This window comes from Talaromyces amestolkiae, assembly GCF_001896365.1.
Source record: "Talaromyces amestolkiae strain CIB chromosome Unknown scaffold5.1, whole genome shotgun sequence".
NCBI lineage: Eukaryota > Fungi > Ascomycota > Eurotiomycetes > Eurotiales > Trichocomaceae > Talaromyces > Talaromyces amestolkiae.
In genome coordinates, this window is record NW_024468041.1 from 456,366 (window position 1) to 473,224 (window position 16,859).

The 16,859-nt window shown below is 46.6% G+C and overlaps 5 protein-coding genes across 5 annotated transcripts; 3 read left to right on the plus strand and 2 right to left on the minus strand.

The window, feature by feature from the left end:
• Positions 1 to 340: 340 nt before the first annotated feature.
• BHQ10_003280 (uncharacterized protein) lies at positions 341 to 1,214 on the minus strand (the record flags this gene model as incomplete). Its single annotated transcript, XM_040875519.1, has 6 exons — positions 341 to 537; positions 611 to 737; positions 785 to 796; positions 851 to 890; positions 943 to 961; positions 1,070 to 1,214. 6 exons carry the CDS (start codon positions 1,212 to 1,214, stop codon positions 341 to 343), a joined length of 540 nt encoding a protein of 179 aa, XP_040731784.1.
• A 2,989-nt stretch (positions 1,215 to 4,203) lies between these two features.
• BHQ10_003281 (uncharacterized protein) lies at positions 4,204 to 8,780 on the plus strand (the record flags this gene model as incomplete). Its single annotated transcript, XM_040875520.1, has 2 exons — positions 4,204 to 4,864; positions 4,915 to 8,780. The coding sequence occupies 2 exons, from the start codon at positions 4,204 to 4,206 to the stop codon at positions 8,778 to 8,780; spliced, it is 4,527 nt and encodes a 1,508-aa protein (XP_040731785.1).
• A 1,010-nt stretch (positions 8,781 to 9,790) lies between these two features.
• BHQ10_003282 (uncharacterized protein) lies at positions 9,791 to 11,317 on the plus strand (the record flags this gene model as incomplete). Its single annotated transcript, XM_040875521.1, has 1 exon — positions 9,791 to 11,317. The coding sequence occupies one exon, from the start codon at positions 9,791 to 9,793 to the stop codon at positions 11,315 to 11,317; it is 1,527 nt and encodes a 508-aa protein (XP_040731786.1).
• A 419-nt stretch (positions 11,318 to 11,736) lies between these two features.
• On the minus strand, positions 11,737 to 14,071 carry BHQ10_003283 (uncharacterized protein; the record flags this gene model as incomplete). The annotated part of the gene is made up of 5 exons (XM_040875522.1): positions 11,737 to 12,173; positions 12,233 to 12,309; positions 12,364 to 12,478; positions 12,622 to 13,087; positions 13,139 to 14,071. The coding sequence occupies 5 exons, from the start codon at positions 14,069 to 14,071 to the stop codon at positions 11,737 to 11,739; spliced, it is 2,028 nt and encodes a 675-aa protein (XP_040731787.1).
• Positions 14,072 to 15,217: 1,146 nt separating this feature from the next.
• On the plus strand, positions 15,218 to 16,759 carry BHQ10_003284 (uncharacterized protein; the record flags this gene model as incomplete). The annotated part of the gene is made up of 1 exon (XM_040875523.1): positions 15,218 to 16,759. The coding sequence occupies one exon, from the start codon at positions 15,218 to 15,220 to the stop codon at positions 16,757 to 16,759; it is 1,542 nt and encodes a 513-aa protein (XP_040731788.1).
• Positions 16,760 to 16,859: the final 100 nt, after the last annotated feature.

Genomic DNA, 16,859 nt, shown 5'->3' on the forward strand with positions numbered 1-16,859 from the left:
AGAGTTGATGTAAAGAAGAAATTGCAGCGCAATAATATATCTGGATTTTGCTTTATACATAACATACACAAGATAAATGATCATTTGTGAGGAGAGGTATCATTCAGATGTTTCGGCGATTTGATCTGAGAAACGCGTACGCAAGATGAAAAGTAAAGGTAAGAGACGGAGCCAGGCCATTGAAATCATTCTTGTGAAATTGCCTGACCTCACTGCAAAAGCCCTCCTTCACTCGTGTAAGATGAAAGACATTTATAACTCCTCATAAAATATCAATCATTATTTTCCCTATTTCTCTTCTTTTTCTTTCTTTCGTTCCATCCCCTGTTCAAGGAACAACTTAAGCCTGCGCAACACTCTCAAACGCCTTACTCGTATCCGCCAAATTCGTAGCTGCGGCCGCCGGTCGCTTCGACTGATAATTCTTAATAGCGGCTTTGATGGCGTCTTCCGCCAATAGAGAGCAGTGAAGTTTGACTGGTGGCAAGCAAAGCTCATTTGCGATTTGCGTGTTTTGGATTTTGCCGGCTTCTTCCACTGCACCATCACCAACACAAGTCAGTTGTTTGTTTTAGATTTGAAGAGAGGGCGAAGAGGGAGGGAGACGAACAGGTTTTTCCGGCTAGGAGTGTGGTGAGATATGAGCTAGAGGCGATTGCGCTACCGCATCCGAATGTCTTGAAGGCCGATTTGACGATTTTGCCGGTCTTTTCGTCGACTTGGATGTCGAGACGGATCTGTTTTGTTAGAATTAAGACGACTGGGAGAGAAGTGTGAAACGTACGACGTCACCGCACTAGATAGTATTGGTTAGCAGGGTTTGGATAAATGGCAAATATGAGATACGTACTGCAGGAGCTCCAACGAGGCCAGATCCAACATCTACAGACCTGTAACAGGGTTAGGCTGGTTCATGTCGACAGTGATCGTATCAAAACGTACTTGCGGTCCAAAGAGCCCACTAAATTTAAGTTAGCATACCTCATGACAATTCATCACGAAAAAAAAAAAAAAAGAATGTGCAATCGTCGTAAAATCATAAAAGAGCTTCCCGAAAAAGCGTCGAAACGCATTAGGAGCGCAAATCCAGTCAGCGTATTGTCCACAGAGTACACCATGCCATTGTCGAATTCTCGTCTCGTATTTTTGGTGTAGGTGTATCGAGAAGATTTGTAACCCGCGTAGGCGCACATAATAGAATTGAAGATCTCCATTTCACAACTAAGTTTGAAGAAGGCGATGAACGCGCCATAAGCTGATTGATCGAATGAACCGAATAGATATGCCGAGATCGTCATAAGCCGTTGCGACAAATGGACGTCCGTTGAGAAGTCCCGTGTTGAAATTCGTTTTCCATATCCCAAGAATCTAGTGATTTCGACGATGCCATCGCTTGAACGAGTTCTGATCCGGTCGGCAATGGCCTGGTGCACCCCCGACAGTACAATATCCTTCACAACCTCCTTGCACGAGCGCGGGGAAAACAATGCGACCGACAAAACAATGAAATAATCGTACTAACCATTCCTAGGATTCGTATAATGATCTAGCAGTTTGAGTTTGTCAGTACTTTCCTCAACGTCATCTACCTTCGCAAAAGGTTGGACATATCTTTTTCATGATAACCTCGGCGAGCAGCAACCGCCAAAACTGGAACAGCCGGCGACCGCAAAGCCGGTCGTGCAGCTGAGAGCAACTGTCCTGAGCGGATAATGTTTCGAACTGGATTCATATTGTAGTGTGTGATGTGATGATGGAAGATTGATTGATAATAGACCAAGGGTTGTACGAGTAAGAAGTTGTGGCGAACGATTGATTAGAAAAGTTGAAGTTCCATCGGTGACGTTCAAACTGTGAAATCGCATCACGTGATCTTCCGGTGTCGGGGTTTTGCGGTGCGGAGTTATCAGATCGGCCGAGTTGGCCGTCTTAAGCCAATGAGAGAGGGTTGTCGTTATCTGATTGTCGGATATAAGGAGCAGCACCAATCAGGGCACAAAGAGTGTGAAGCCGAGGCCGAGTCCCGCGGAGTTGGCTCCATTCTGACTTTTGTCTGTCAGATAATCCGATTATCAATCATGCTGGGCTGGATCTGCCGGATGAAGCTGATTCGTTCTTCATTGTTTGATGAAGACACACCTTCTGTGGTTCTATCTTCAGAATTGTACTTCCCCGAGCTAGGATCTTTGCATTATAAGTACTCACTTTCTGAATGTAAGACATTATTCTCCAAGGTCCTTATACTGATCGCATTAGTGGCTCTCTTTGCTCGGAGAATAGACCCTAAGAATGTTGGTACGCCGGCTTTCCTACTTTCAACACCATACTACGTTGATRGTCCGTACTGGACGGTAGGATTAATGGACGCAACCTTGAACGGACCATTTATTTCGAGGCCTGCTTTGAATGCTGTGTTAGTAGTCGAACGACAACAGGCTTATCTGAGAGGTGTTCGATAGGAGGCCTCGCGTACGGCCGGACTAACAACGGCGAATAGAGAGAACCTGGAGATATTTTCTCCGGACGAAATGCTATTGATCTGCATATCATATTTGATATCATATTTGATAGGCACGCAGCTGGCGAATTGCATCACCTCGAGAGATGTGATACAGGCATCTCTATTCTTACGGAACAGCCAGCTGCCGGATGCCGGACGCCAAGACGAGCATTGACTCTCATAAGGCATCCGTCCAGTGGGCCTGAAATAGACTGAAGACCCAATCAGACGTGCGGCTTCACGAGAAATTCCGTCCTCCGGTCTTACTTAATACGAGATTCATATTAAGTTATTAACTTCTCCGTGCACACGAGGCGCAATAACTACAGTCTTTATCTGTTGGTTACAATAATTGAGATATCACTGTATGAAACTCCGTGTTTCGTCTCTTCCGTGCCAACCAAGCATCTACTAATCTCAAACATTCAGTCGGCAGCCTAGGATTCCTAAGGGAGTTCAATTCGGACTAGGGATCTGCATAATACTGATCAGGAGGATTGACGCCGACGGAAACATATCTTAGTTCTCCGTGGTGTGTAGATACGTAGTCGTACTTGGAGATGACGCATGCAACCGTTGATTAATGCACACATCGAAAACTGTCACTGCAGACATGGAAAGGCGAGATATTCGCGAGTGTGCAGCATATGCAATTCATAATCCTACTATGTATGCATGCATTGCACGTGTTTTGTGCAGTTACAATTAAGTACATAGTACGCGTGGCGAGCACATTTCGGCCAATCATGCTACACTTGTCGTTCTCGGGAGCTCGGGGTGGCCTGTATCCGGGGCGTATCGAGGCCGTATCGGACTACACGGACAGGACTCAGCTTGACTCATTGTGAGGCCCCCACGAATCAGCGCTGATAACGTTCTTTCTTCTCTGGGTTGGTTAGTTTGATACTGTAAATTCCTTAGTCAGTTTGTACCTTTGTAAGTTAGTGCACTTTCCTAAAAGGTACAACCACTGCGGTCGTGGAGTCGATACGCTCGGGTTCGGATGAGCGTATTTAAGCATTACATTCGCATGTATCATACCTAGCAGCATTACCCCACGACCCTGCAATGACATCCGTGTATTTTCCGTGACACCGTTACGCAGATCGACTCACGGTGAATCATAGATCCAATTTGTATCGAACGAATTTCGTCCGATCACGTCTCACAAGGAAAACAAACCTTGACTGACGACTTGTGGCAGTGTGGTTCCATCACGGCTTCCAGATCATCTTGCTCGGTTACAGAATCCATCCACCCGATTGGCTGATTTTCTCAGTCTAACCTCGTTTCTCCTTTTTTTGCCTGCTCGATTTGACTGCGAACCAAACACGGAGAAGGCTAGCTCATGATTCAGGTTAGCTGGGTTTAAAACTTTGTTTGAGAGTTCCTTACTCTTAGTCTTACTCTCGGAAGGCCCAGTCCCTCCTTCCGTGTTGACGTACCCGCCCGTATATATTGTAGCCAGCGCTCGTGTGAGTCGCGTGTATTTTGACTTCTTGCATGTTATACCCCTCCAGCACGCTGACTATTGCAGGTGCCTTTACTGCAGCTGGTTGTCAATATCTCATAATTACCTTCGTAGGTAATAAGTTATCCGCGAGGGGGTAATCAAACCAATCGACCTTAACGGGAATAAGACAAGAAATAACACAAGAGTGGCCGATTCACAAGATCAATTGCCATCCGGGGAGGAACACACAATGTCGTTCGCTATCAACCCCAACACCCCGCAATCGCAGGCCGTAGTCAGTCACAACAATGCTACTCAAGGGCACGGACTGACGGCCAACGACGTCGCTGCCGACGCCGCACAAGACCTGGAAAAGAGAAGCTCCGACGAGACCCTGATGGAGCGCGATGAAATCGTTGACGCCCAGGTCGGCGAACTCGCTCGACAGTTGACACGCCAATCCACTCGTTTCGCAGCCAAAGGAGGTCTCCAGAATCCATTTGTCATAGATGACCCCGAGTCAAGTCTCAACCCGCACAGCCCCAACTTCCGAGCGAGGGATTGGATCAAGATGCTGTTTGAGCTGAGATCAGAAGATCCCGTCAATTTCCCACAAAAACAGGCTGGAATCTCGTTTCGCAACCTGAGTGTTCACGGTTTTGGTTCTCCTACAGACTACCAAAAGAATGTCCTTAACTCGGTGCTTGAAATTGGAACACTAGTTCGAAGAGCTGTCGGCGCCAAGATGCACAAGGTCCAGATTCTGCGCGACTTTGAAGGCCTGGTTAAGAGTGGTGAAATGTTAGTTGTGCTTGGAAGGCCCGGTAGTGGTTGCACAACTTTGTTGAAGACCATTGCTGGTGAGATGAACGGTATCAACATGTCGGAGGACGCCGTGGTGAACTATCAAGGTATTTGTCTCGTGAAATCTCGTAATGACACCCAGTCTAACGTGTTGTAGGTGTCCCCGTCAAGGAAATGCACAACAATTTCAAAGGTGAAGCCATCTACACCGCCGAGACTGACGTCCACTTCCCCCAACTCACTGTCGGCGATACGCTTAAGTTCGCTGCTCTCGCAAGATCGCCCCGAAACCGCTTCAAGGGTGTCACTCGTGATCAGCACGCTACACATATGAGAGATGTGATCATGGCAATGCTTGGTCTTTCACATACAATCAACACTCGTGTTGGTAACGACTTCGTTCGTGGTGTTAGTGGTGGTGAGCGAAAGCGTGTCAGTATCGCTGAGGCTACTTTGAGTCAGGCCCCCCTGCAATGCTGGGACAATAGTACTCGAGGTCTCGACAGTGCAAACGCTTTGGAATTCTGTAAGAATCTGGCTCTTATGAGCAAGTATGCATCCACGACTGCCTGCGTCGCCATCTATCAAGCTTCTCAAAGTGCGTACGACTGCTTCGACAAGGTGACTGTGCTTTACGAAGGGCGACAGATCTATTTCGGAGGAGCCACCGAGGCCAAGCAATTCTTTGTCGACATGGGATTCGAATGCCCTGAACGTCAGACAACTGCTGATTTCCTGACCTCTCTTACCAGCCCTCAAGAGCGCAGGGTCCGCCCTGGATTTGAAGGTCGCGTTCCGGAAACCCCTGATCAATTTGTTACCGCCTGGAAAAACAGCGAGGCACGAGCCAAGCTTATGCGAGAGATTGAACAATTTGAATCGCAATATCCTCTTGGGGGTTCATCGCGTGATGCCTTCATTGATGCTCGCCGTGCTGCGCAGTCAAAACGCCAGCGCACCATGTCTCCATACACCATCTCAGTTTGGGACCAGGTTGCCCTTTGCACCCACCGAGGCTTCCTACGTCTCAAGGGTGATGCCAGTCTGACTCTCAGTGGTTTGATCGGAAACTTCATCATTGCTCTGATTGTGGCGTCTGTCTTCTACGATCTTGGCGAGGACACCGCAAGTTTCTATGGACGTGGAGCCCTGTTGTTCTATGCCGTCCTTCTCAGTGGTTTTTCCAGCGCTCTCGAAATCTTGACATTATACGCTCAACGTCCTATTGTCGAAAAACAAGCCCGTTACGCTTTTTACCACCCATTCACGGAGGCTATCGCGTCTATGCTCTGTGATTCGCCATACAAGATTATCAACTCCTTCACCTTCAACCTTCCGCTCTACTTCATGACCAACCTCCGCCGAACTGCAGACGCCTGGTGGACTTTCTGGCTTTTCTCCGTCGTTACCACCTATACCATGTCCATGCTTTTCCGAACTCTTGCGGCGACGTCTCGCTCTTTGTCGCAAGCACTCGTCCCTGCGGCCGTTTTGATTCTTGGTATGGTCATCTATACCGGCTTCGTTATTCCGACCAAGTATATGCTTGGATGGTCTCGTTGGATGAACTACATCAATCCTATTGCTTACTCCTTTGAGAGCTTTTTGGTCAATGAGTTCGCCGACCGCGAGTTCGCTTGTTCGGCTATCGTTCCTTCTGGAGGTGTGTATGACAGCGTCTCCATGCAATATAGGAGTTGTAGCACCGTAGGTGCCGCCGCTGGTTCCAGCACTGTCCAGGGATCATTGTACCTTGAGGAAAGCTTTGCCTATGTCAAGGGTCATGAATGGAGGAACTTGGGTATTCTGTTTGTTTTCATGGCGGGTCTCGGCGCAATCTACCTGCTTGCTACCGAGTATATTTCGGAGGTCAGATCAAAGGGTGAAGTTCTGCTCTTCCGTCGTGGACACAAACCAGCAAACCTCTCCTTCCCCGGCAGCTCTACCGATTTGGAGTCTTCAGTTGGCGCTGTCTCTGAAAAGAAAGCTAGCGGATACACCACTCCCGGAGCCGCATCAACTGCAAACGCTGGCACTGCGACTCCAACTAGAGATGTCCAGATTCAAAGACAAACGGCTATTTTTCACTGGCAAGATGTGTGCTACGAGGTCAAGATCAAGAGCGAAACTCGACAAATTCTCGATCATGTTGACGGTTGGGTCAAGCCTGGCACATGCACGGCATTGATGGGTGTATCTGGTGCGGGTAAAACTACATTGTTGGATGTGTTGGCTACTCGAGTTACCATGGGAGTTGTTTCTGGAGAAATGCTTGTTGATGGTCGACCACGGGATCAATCCTTCCAGCGCAAAACCGGTTATGTCCAGCAGCAGGATGTTCACTTGCCTACATCCACCGTTCGTGAGGCCCTCCAATTTAGTGCCTTGTTACGTCAACCCGGACATCTGAGTCGCAAGGAAAAACTCGACTATGTTGATGAGGTGATCAAGCTTCTTGATATGGAGGCTTATGCAGATGCTGTCGTTGGTGTTCCGGGAGAAGGGTTGAACGTTGAGCAACGTAAGCGACTTACCATAGGTGTCGAGCTAGCTGCACGACCCCAACTACTTTTGTTTTTGGATGAGCCTACTTCCGGTCTTGACAGTCAGACGTCCTGGTCTATTCTTGATTTGATTGATACCTTGACACGCCACGGACAAGCTATTCTCTGCACCATCCACCAGCCCTCCGCCATGTTGTTCCAGCGATTCGACCGACTTCTTTTCTTGGCCAAGGGTGGAAAGACGATTTACTTTGGGGATATTGGTGAGAACTCAAAGATCCTGTCCGATTATTTCGAGAGAAATGGCGCGACTCCTTTGTCTCAGGGGGAAAACCCTGCTGAATGGATGCTTGAAGTTATTGGTGCAGCTCCAGGTTCGCATACAGAGATCGACTGGCCCGCAGTTTGGCGCAAGAGTCCTGAGCATACTGGAGTGAAGGAACACCTTGCTGAGTTAAAGGCAACTCTCTCCATCAAGGAACCAGCTCCTCAATCCAACGACCCTGGTGCTTTCCGCGAATACGCTGCTCCTTTCCGTGTCCAGCTGTGGGAAACTATGAAGCGAGTTTTCTCGCAGTACAACCGTACACCCATCTACATCTATTCCAAGTTGGCTCTCACCGTGTTAAGTGCTCTTTACGTTGGATTCTCATTCTTTCACGCAAAGAACACTATTCAGGGTCTCCAGAATCAAATGTACAGTGTTTTCATGTTGATGACTGTCTTTGGTAACTTGTGTCAACAAATCATGCCCCTGTTCGTCACTCAACGTGCTCTTTACGAAGTGCGTGAACGGCCTGCAAAGACCTACTCCTGGCAAGCTTTCATGATTAGCAATATCTTTGTCGAATTGCCTTGGAACACGCTCATGGCCGTGCTGATGTTTCTCTGCTGGTACTACCCGATTGGAATGTACAACAACGCCAAACCCACTGATAGTGTCCACGAGCGAGGTGGTCTCATGTTCTTGTTAATCTGGGTATTCTTGCTCCTGACCTCGACTACCGCGCATTTGGTTGTCGCTAGTATCGAGACTGCCGAAACAGCTGGTAACATTGTCACGCTACTCTTTTCGCTCTGCTTGATTTTCTGCGGTGTCCTTGCTACCCCTCAGGCCATGCCTGGATTTTGGATCTTCATGTACCGCGTCTCGCCATTTACATATCTGGTACAAGGTATGTTGTCCACTGGTCTTTCTGGCACGAATGTCGAATGTGCGCCTGTTGAGTATGTCACATTCGACCCTGCTCCTGGATATTCCACATGTCTTGACTATATGTCCGGATATATCAACGCAGCGGGTGGCTACCTTTTCGAGCCTAATGCCACATCCAACTGCCAGTACTGCACCATCGCCAGCACCGACACTTTTCTTGCTTCGATCAACACGTACTTTTCGCAAGCATGGCGCAATTTCGGTATCATCTGGGTGTATATTATCGTTAATATTGCCGGTGCCACCTTGATTTATTGGTTGGCTCGTGTGCCCAAGGGCAAGAAGTTTGCTGGATCTTCTTAATTTTTTCATCTTTCTTTTCATCTTTTTTTCTTTTCTTTATCTCCCCGCGTCATAATAGAAAGAGTTCGCAATCCGCGCCTTTCATTTCCCGTCTTCTTGCAATCGACAACCTCAACGTTCTCTTCACCATTCTCCTTTAATTCCAAAACATACTACCGCAAACTCACTTTTTCTTTTCTTTAGTCGTGCTTCATGTGAACATATTTACTGGTGTTTTGCTCTTGTTACATATTTGGGCTTCTTGTTAGACTACATATTAGAAACGATAGATTTCAAATCAATCAATTAATCCTTATTTGGAGCTTCACTTAGTAGATTGTGAACATGTAGATTAATTCTTTCATGTACTCATATCCGCGTAGATTGTATCGTCGACCTGTTTAGAATACTACTTATACTCTCCTTCTGATTGATTATTTTCATCGATACAAGCCACAAGATCCTCCACCATCATCCCTCGCACCCTCGCGTTCTGGCTGCTGGCTCCCCAAAACTAAAACCTCGGTCACTCCTCCTAATCGCTTCCTCAATCTCAGTCAGTCAACACATTCACGTCCACCCGGAAAAGAGTGAAGAGAAAGGGCGAGACTTACAGACCCGTGGCCGATTGAGAGGATGCTGATTGCTGACACCAATTTTGCTTCTTTCTTAAGTTGTAGGCTTGATACTAGTTTTGGAAGCCTGTTTCTGGAAAATAGTAGGTAGCGATGAGCCGCAAGCCCAACCAAATTAGAAACCTCTTGCCAGGATGGCGAAGTGATATGTTGCTGATTGTTTCCTCCATGATTTCTAAGACATGTTAATAAAGTAGAATCTTGGCTATGATTCACACCTGACTGAGATGCAGCAAGTTCGATAACCCTAGTTGACCCTAGCTACAGCTGGAAATTTATGCCAAGAGAATGTGGGGATCAGGAAATTGAAAAGGTGGTGCTCCCGATATACGTGTTCGGAAAGTTGTTTTATAGAAGCTGTAGTCTGAACGTAGAGTTTTAATCGTTTATTTTGCAATGGCTGGACGGATATATCTCTACAATCTCCCCGTGGAGCTGCTCCATATGATTCTGGACCACCTCAGTATCGATGACATGTTGAATCTCATCGAAGACCCAAACTTTCCAGTGGGCGTCATCCGCCGACATAACATCGACAATGATGGGCTAGGGGGCAACATCTTGCATTCAATTGCTCGGGTAGGATGGACGCACATTCCCCAGATTAAAAAACTCATACAGATACTGGGTGATTGGGATACCCTACACTCATTTCACAATTTAACACCACTCGGATTGGCTGCGCGAAACAAACATTATGAGCTTTGTCGATCCTTTATCGAGGCTGGTGCTGACGTTAATCCACCAAAAGGAACCTCCCCTCTTTGGATTGCTACTAGCCAACCAGGTAACAATGCTGTGATTGCGTTGCTGGTCAAACACGGAGCAGATGTGTCTTGGAAGGATCCTTCGGGCATACCAATTATCTTCAGTGCAGCTCAGCATGCCAACGCTGATACCGTAAATCTCCTTATACAGTCGGGGGCAGATGCCAGTGCGGTATTGCCGTCAGGAAATACATTAAGTCGAGTCAGAGACCCCGCAGTTGCCAAATTGCTCGTTGACCACGGAGCAGATGTCAACGCCGTCTACACACCTTTTCAAGTGACACCGCTGATGGTAGCAGTGACACGCGGCAATTCCGGGCTTGTAGATTTCTTTCTTGATGCCGGTGCGGAGGTGGACTACTGCAACAATCAATGGTCATCTGCATTGACTAGAGCAATTATCGGTAAGCATACTGGCATTGTGAGGAAACTGATTCTTGCGGGTTGTGAATTCAACAAGTCATTGAGAGACCGAATGGATCCTCCTTTACTGCTCGCCCTGGAAAAGGGAAGCGAAGACATAGTCAGACTGCTCCTGAAAGAAGGGGTGGATGTTATAACGCCGCGGAATAACAGAGGTGAAACCGCTCTATGTGTAGCAGCGCGACATAAATCACCGAGTTTATGTCAACAACTCATTGCGGCTGGTGCGGAGATCAACGCGAAAGATAAGAAAGGGCGAACACCTCTGATGATAGCAATTTACGCACAGGATGAGGAAACCACGAAGCTTCTGCTTGATGCTGGAGCCGACGTTTCTCTCGTCGAGAATGATGGCACACATCCAACTCTTGTGCTAAGTGCTGGATCAAGCATTGCATTGAAAGACATTGTCAAATACTTCACGGAATATGGCATTGAATGGCTTGATAGACACGTAATCGACTCTGAAGAGCACGATGAGAATCTAGATTCAAACATCTCTATGCTCAAACTTCTCCTTAGTCACGGTACAGATATCTCCAAGGCAAACTACAAGGGTATAGGCATCTTGCATATTGCAGCTTCGCGAGACGATGACGATCTGGTGAAACTCTTGCTAGAGCATGGCGCTGATGCATCTTATAAAGATCCGAGCGGAAACACTCCTGCAGCTTGGGCTGCTTTGATGCATAGCTATGGAATTGAAGACTTGCTGCGGGAAGCAGAGGCATGACCACTGAATATCTATCCGCCGACGCATTAATATCAATTTTTAGCACTTCCTCCGTAGTTGTCTTGAGGGACGTTATTCCAGCCAGTCTACAGTTAACTGCCTTAAAAAAGTGGCTTCGCATAATCCTTGGTTGGACATAATCTCGTTCCCAGCCGTTCGGGATAATCTGATTCATAAAGGGAATGACCTCAATGACGATGATCTGTGCCATGGTCTGTAATCGGTAAACCACCCGCACATTATCAAGTTACCAACCAGTGCAATCACTGAAAAAATACAAACATCGGATTCCGGGTAGCTTTTCAAGCATCCTACTCCGCAAATATCCATAGGAAATAGTTAACAAGCACCATTTAAGCGGATACGGATAGTGATGAATGAATTTCAGGTCACACTCCTTCCTCAACCTACGCCAGGTCCTATCGCTTTCTGTCCGCCAAAAGAGCTTTGGCTTCCGTCCTCATCTTCTCCGTGTCGTGCCTAAAGATTGTTTTGTACTTATATGCGCTATTAACTTGGGATCGGGTGATTTTGACGTCTCCATCCTCTTTATCGGCGAGAATCTGTGCAACCATGAAGATATTCCGAATTTCTCTCCCACTGAGAAGATGAGGTCGCCGGGTGTCGCTCATAGTATCGTCAACCCAGTTTTTCAGATCTGCGTAGTCATCACACAAACCTTGATGATGCAGACGATCCAACCACATGTTCCAGATTCTCTCCTCCTGATTGCTATCAGGCTCTCCAAAGTTGACGGCATGATGAATACGAGACAGGATCGCCGGATCGAAGGCGACCACGCGGTTGGTCGTCATGATTAACACACCTTTAAAGTATTCAACTTCCCGAAGCAGAACTACAACAATGCGGTCAGCACCATATCATCCACATGAGTATATAGTCGGTCTTTCTTACCGGACACCAATGCATTCTTCGACATAAGACTTTCGTTCTCCTTGCCTCTAGCGTCTAAGAGGACATCCGCTCCATCTCTGTGACATGAATCAGTATTCTTCCCGCCCTGTATTTGCTTTCTTTTCACTCACATAAGCAAGACTGCATTCCAGGCTTCGGCGAGTTCGAATATAGTTTTCAGAGTACGTTCTGCGACAGGGGCATTGGAACCAATGTCACTGGTACCCACTTTGAAAAGAGGTCTACCTGAGTTTTTAGCTAATGACTCGGCAAAGAGTGTCTTTCCTGTCCCGCTATATCCTGGACTTCTCGTCAGATTTTTTACCCAGTAACATGATTTTCCAGAAACCTCGAAACTTTGTGAAACTATTTTTCACGAACACACATACCATGAAACAGTAAGATCAGGCTCTCTCCTTTTCTTCCGATCACATCCGTCAGTCTCTTGTTTCGTGGCCTAGCCATAGCCCTTGAATGATTGTTGACCACTGCGTAAATATGTCGTTCCTCGTCTTCATTCATMCCAGCCGGTAGGATAAGATCTTTTATCATGTTCTCCCGGCCAACACCCTCCGATTTGTTGATCACCTTAATATTATTTAGCCAGAATTGTCCCCATTCTTTCCTGTTCAAGGCAAGTCCCATAATTCTAGGTGTAAGTAGCAGCTCATTTTCGACGGAGGACGGTGCGTTGCCTTTTTCGATGAATTTGACCCATGATTTGGCCTCAGGGCTAAGACACAATTGACAGTGGCATGGTATTGACTCCTCAGCAACTCGAATATCACCAAGCGATAAGGTAGGCAGTGCTTTTCGCAAATAGTTTCCTGTGTCTAGTACTATGTCCTCATCAACCTGTATGGGCACTTAGCACTTGGTAAATGATCGACAATGATTGTCACAAACCTTGGCGTAAGGTATAGGCTTATATCCTTCTCTATCCACTCCACGCATGAAAAGGAGCAGTTTTTCCTCTAAGAAGGCAGGAATACCACGAAATTCGCCGGAGTATTGTAGTAACGTTTTCGCGGGAGGCTTTTGCTGGAAGGTGTATTTGACGAAGTTTTCTTTGCGGTCTTTGTAGATCACATTTTCGTAGACAGCGCTGATTCCTCTTTTGTTTCCAGATCCTGTGTACAATGTGGCTGGGTAGCAGCTAAGTTCCGTCGGTGACTTCTGGCCTGGGTATGTTTCTATTTGAATTTCGAACATATTACGGAAAACTTCAGTCCCGTTCCAATCCCAGGCCCAAGCATGAATAACAAGGACTCTTTTTTTCACACCTCCTATGCCCAAGAAATGATAGTCATTTGGAAGAGTGACTTTATAGCTAGCCTGGTGGACTTTAAAGATCTGGGGATTTTTATCAGGGTCACATGATGAAACAACCAGACTTCCAGGTTTGAAAATAGCCCACAATGAATCAAATTCCATGTGGAAGTTTCGAGCGTTTTCGATATCGTCGGGTATTTTCCATGATGCAGGATTCTGAAGTTTGCTCAATTCGTTGAGAAGAGACGTAAGACCTTCGGCAACATTTGAAGCAGTAGAGGCCGAGACTGCGGCAGATTCTAAGTCATCATAGTTGTAAACAAGTAGCTTGAAAGGTGACTCGATACTGAGTTTTGTATCTGACCTTGGGCGTTCCCCAGAATGAGCGATGTATGTGGAAGTCGTTTGGGTGATGCAGTCTTGTAGATCTTGATCTAGAATTTTGAAGACGCGATAGTCATCACTCTTGTGCCGAAAGTTCCCCCAGATCTGGAACCAGGAATTCTCATGAAGAACCTTTCCTTCTTCCGAAGTTTCGCTTCGAGGGCTTTCAACTTTAGGTTCCATTTGCATAATTCTCTGTGTTCTGTACCTCCAGGATATGTGAGCCTAGCAAGAAACTTGGAAAATTTTGAAATTTGCGGATGCAAGTCCCGACGACAGAATCCCTAAAGCTTGTAGCTTTCGCTGTAGACAGTCTTTTCGCAAGGCTCGGCTCTACTTGTTGAAGAATTAGCAGAAATTCCTTGTATTGTTATGTACTCTTACCACACTTTTGAATCGATCCAGGGCCTTAAAATATAATACTCGTCGTATTCAAATGTAGGAAAATTTACTGAGCGGAAAACGTATCGGGTACTCACAGCACTGTAAAGAGACAGGAGGGCAAACCATTCTTTGGACTTACAGATTGAATTTATCGTCTCCGTTGCCTCTATACTTTCCTCATATCCAGGCAGTCTTCAATTATCTTGCACAGCCTCAAGTTATTGTATCTTCTCCGCACGCACAAGGCTGAGAGCCTAAGTCATATTGAGGTTGGCTTCCCCTCCTAAAAAAGCTATGCCGCCTTTGATAGGGATCTGAAAGTTCTGACTGGCCAGGCAATTTGATTAATGATGCCCAGCGTCAAGGTGTGTCCTCGCGCTAGCGTATTGAATGCGTTCTCTAACCTCCCTGGCATGTTCTAGCCTTGTCAATCAAGAGACATCCTGTAATAGGAGGTTGGGTAGGAGGAATTATCAATATGACAGAAGCGTTGGTGCTTTCAGATCTTTATTAGCAATAGTACTATTGCTAATATACAAAGACTGAAGCTTGAAGAGAGAAGAATCTTATATACTAGAAGCCTGCTTATGCGTACGAGGGGTTCAGGATTGGAGTCATGACATGATACCAGTATGAGTGGTAAGGTTGGGCAGCCATGAGAGAAGGTAAGTCATTGGGTCAGTAACAGGAAGTCTGACGTGTCACTGTAGCTAATGCGAATCTGTCACAGAGTTCCTATTGTACTGTTACACATCCCCCAAACTTACAAGGCTGAGCGCAACCCCGAAAAGGGCGGTGCATCTTTTAGCGCGAGCAGAGATTGATCTTCTCCCGAGCTTCCAATGCAGCATCACCTGCCTAGACGCCTATGTATTAGAATGAGGTGTGCTTTCCAACAAATATGTCGAACATTTGTCTATTTGATCGTGTTCGCATAGTACAACAATGGCACACGCATCCTCATTCTCAACCGATCTTGACAATTTAATTCTCCAGCCTGGGGAAGTCGACATCGACGCAGATTCTCTCAAGAACATATACAAATCAGACCATGCGTACGTCAACAGAATTGTGGAGAATATATTGTCCCAAGCTGGGCGGAGAAGAGCTCGACTGGAAGACATCCGCCGATCCTCCCCAAGAAGAAAATTAGGGACAAACATCCAGAAGCTTGCAAATGGGACACAAAAGTTCGTTAAAGAATTCTCCGGAATTTGTGACATTATCAAAGGAATAGATTCACGAGCTGGTTCCATAGCTTACGGCACCTTTAGCCTGCTTCTCACGGTTGCACAAAAGAAGCAACAGCATGAAGATGTGATCACTAGTACTTTAGAAGATCTCGGCCAGTGGCTGTCCAGATTACGAGCCATCGAAAAATCCGAATATGATAATGACGCGATTCTTCAATTCGTTCTGAAGATCTATATCAAGGTGATAGATTTTGGCAGAGATGCAGTACTATATTACAGCTCGTCGTCTTCAAAGAGACTTTTTCAAGCCGTGGCTCGACCAGCCCAGTCTACGTCAGAGAAGCAGGCAGGAGAAATTAGATCCCTTATTGCAGACCTAATGCAAGAGCTTCTCATTATCCAGCATGATCACATTAGGACAATCAAAAGTCACTTGGAGAGGGAAGAACAGGAAAGACACGAGCGACGCATCGACAATCTTGAAAGACTGTTTGGTGTCTCATCGGATCTCTGTGCCGAAAACATGATTCAAGAGAGCAATCGCAGGTTCGACGGCATGTTTAGCAAGGCCAAGCCCAAAGCAGGCTTCGCGAGGAAAGCGCCACAACTTGAGCAGATTAGCCTTGATGCACTCTCTGAGCGATCAGAATATAAGTCATGGATGGCAAATTCCTCTTCATGCCTGCTACTCCTTGAAGGAGAGAACTATGATGCGTATGATACCAGTCCTCGGCTCTGCTGGCTCTCTCCGGTTGCGGTTCAGTTCTACCAGTATTTTAATGAGCCCGAAAACTGCTATATACTATACCACTTTATTGACGAAGGCGCTCGAGGGATTGAAGATTCGGAGACCGGTGTAGTCGTGATGCTGAAAAGCATAGTGTTGCAACTATTGAGAGAAAACCGGGATGTTTGCAAGAAACTGTTTGACAGAATACAACACCTTTCTACCCCACCAGCGGCAGAGCAGGAAAGCTTGTTTGAAATTCTGCACCATGTTCTACGAGCTTTCAGCCGGGAAAAGACGATCTACATAGCAGTCGCAGGTGTCGAAAATATGTCCAGTATTCCGCCGATAAGGCTTTTCGGCAGACTGTTAAGTCTGATCACATCGTCTGATGTTCTTGTCACTGTAAAAATTTTAGTGATTTGTCGATCGGGTTATTGGCCAAATGTGGGCCCCAAAGATAGATCAGATCTGCAGCGAGCCCTGGCGATAGGCGGACATGAGGAGTTGCTGCTGGCTGTATTTGTTGCGTTCGGTTGGAAACAGAGGTCTCTGGGTAATCGATAGGGAGATCTCCAGAATATATCCAGAGATTGACCCAAGTCACACCGTACAAGCTCAGGCACCTGATTGCAGGCTACCTAAGTAGGTTCAAGATGTCGTGGCT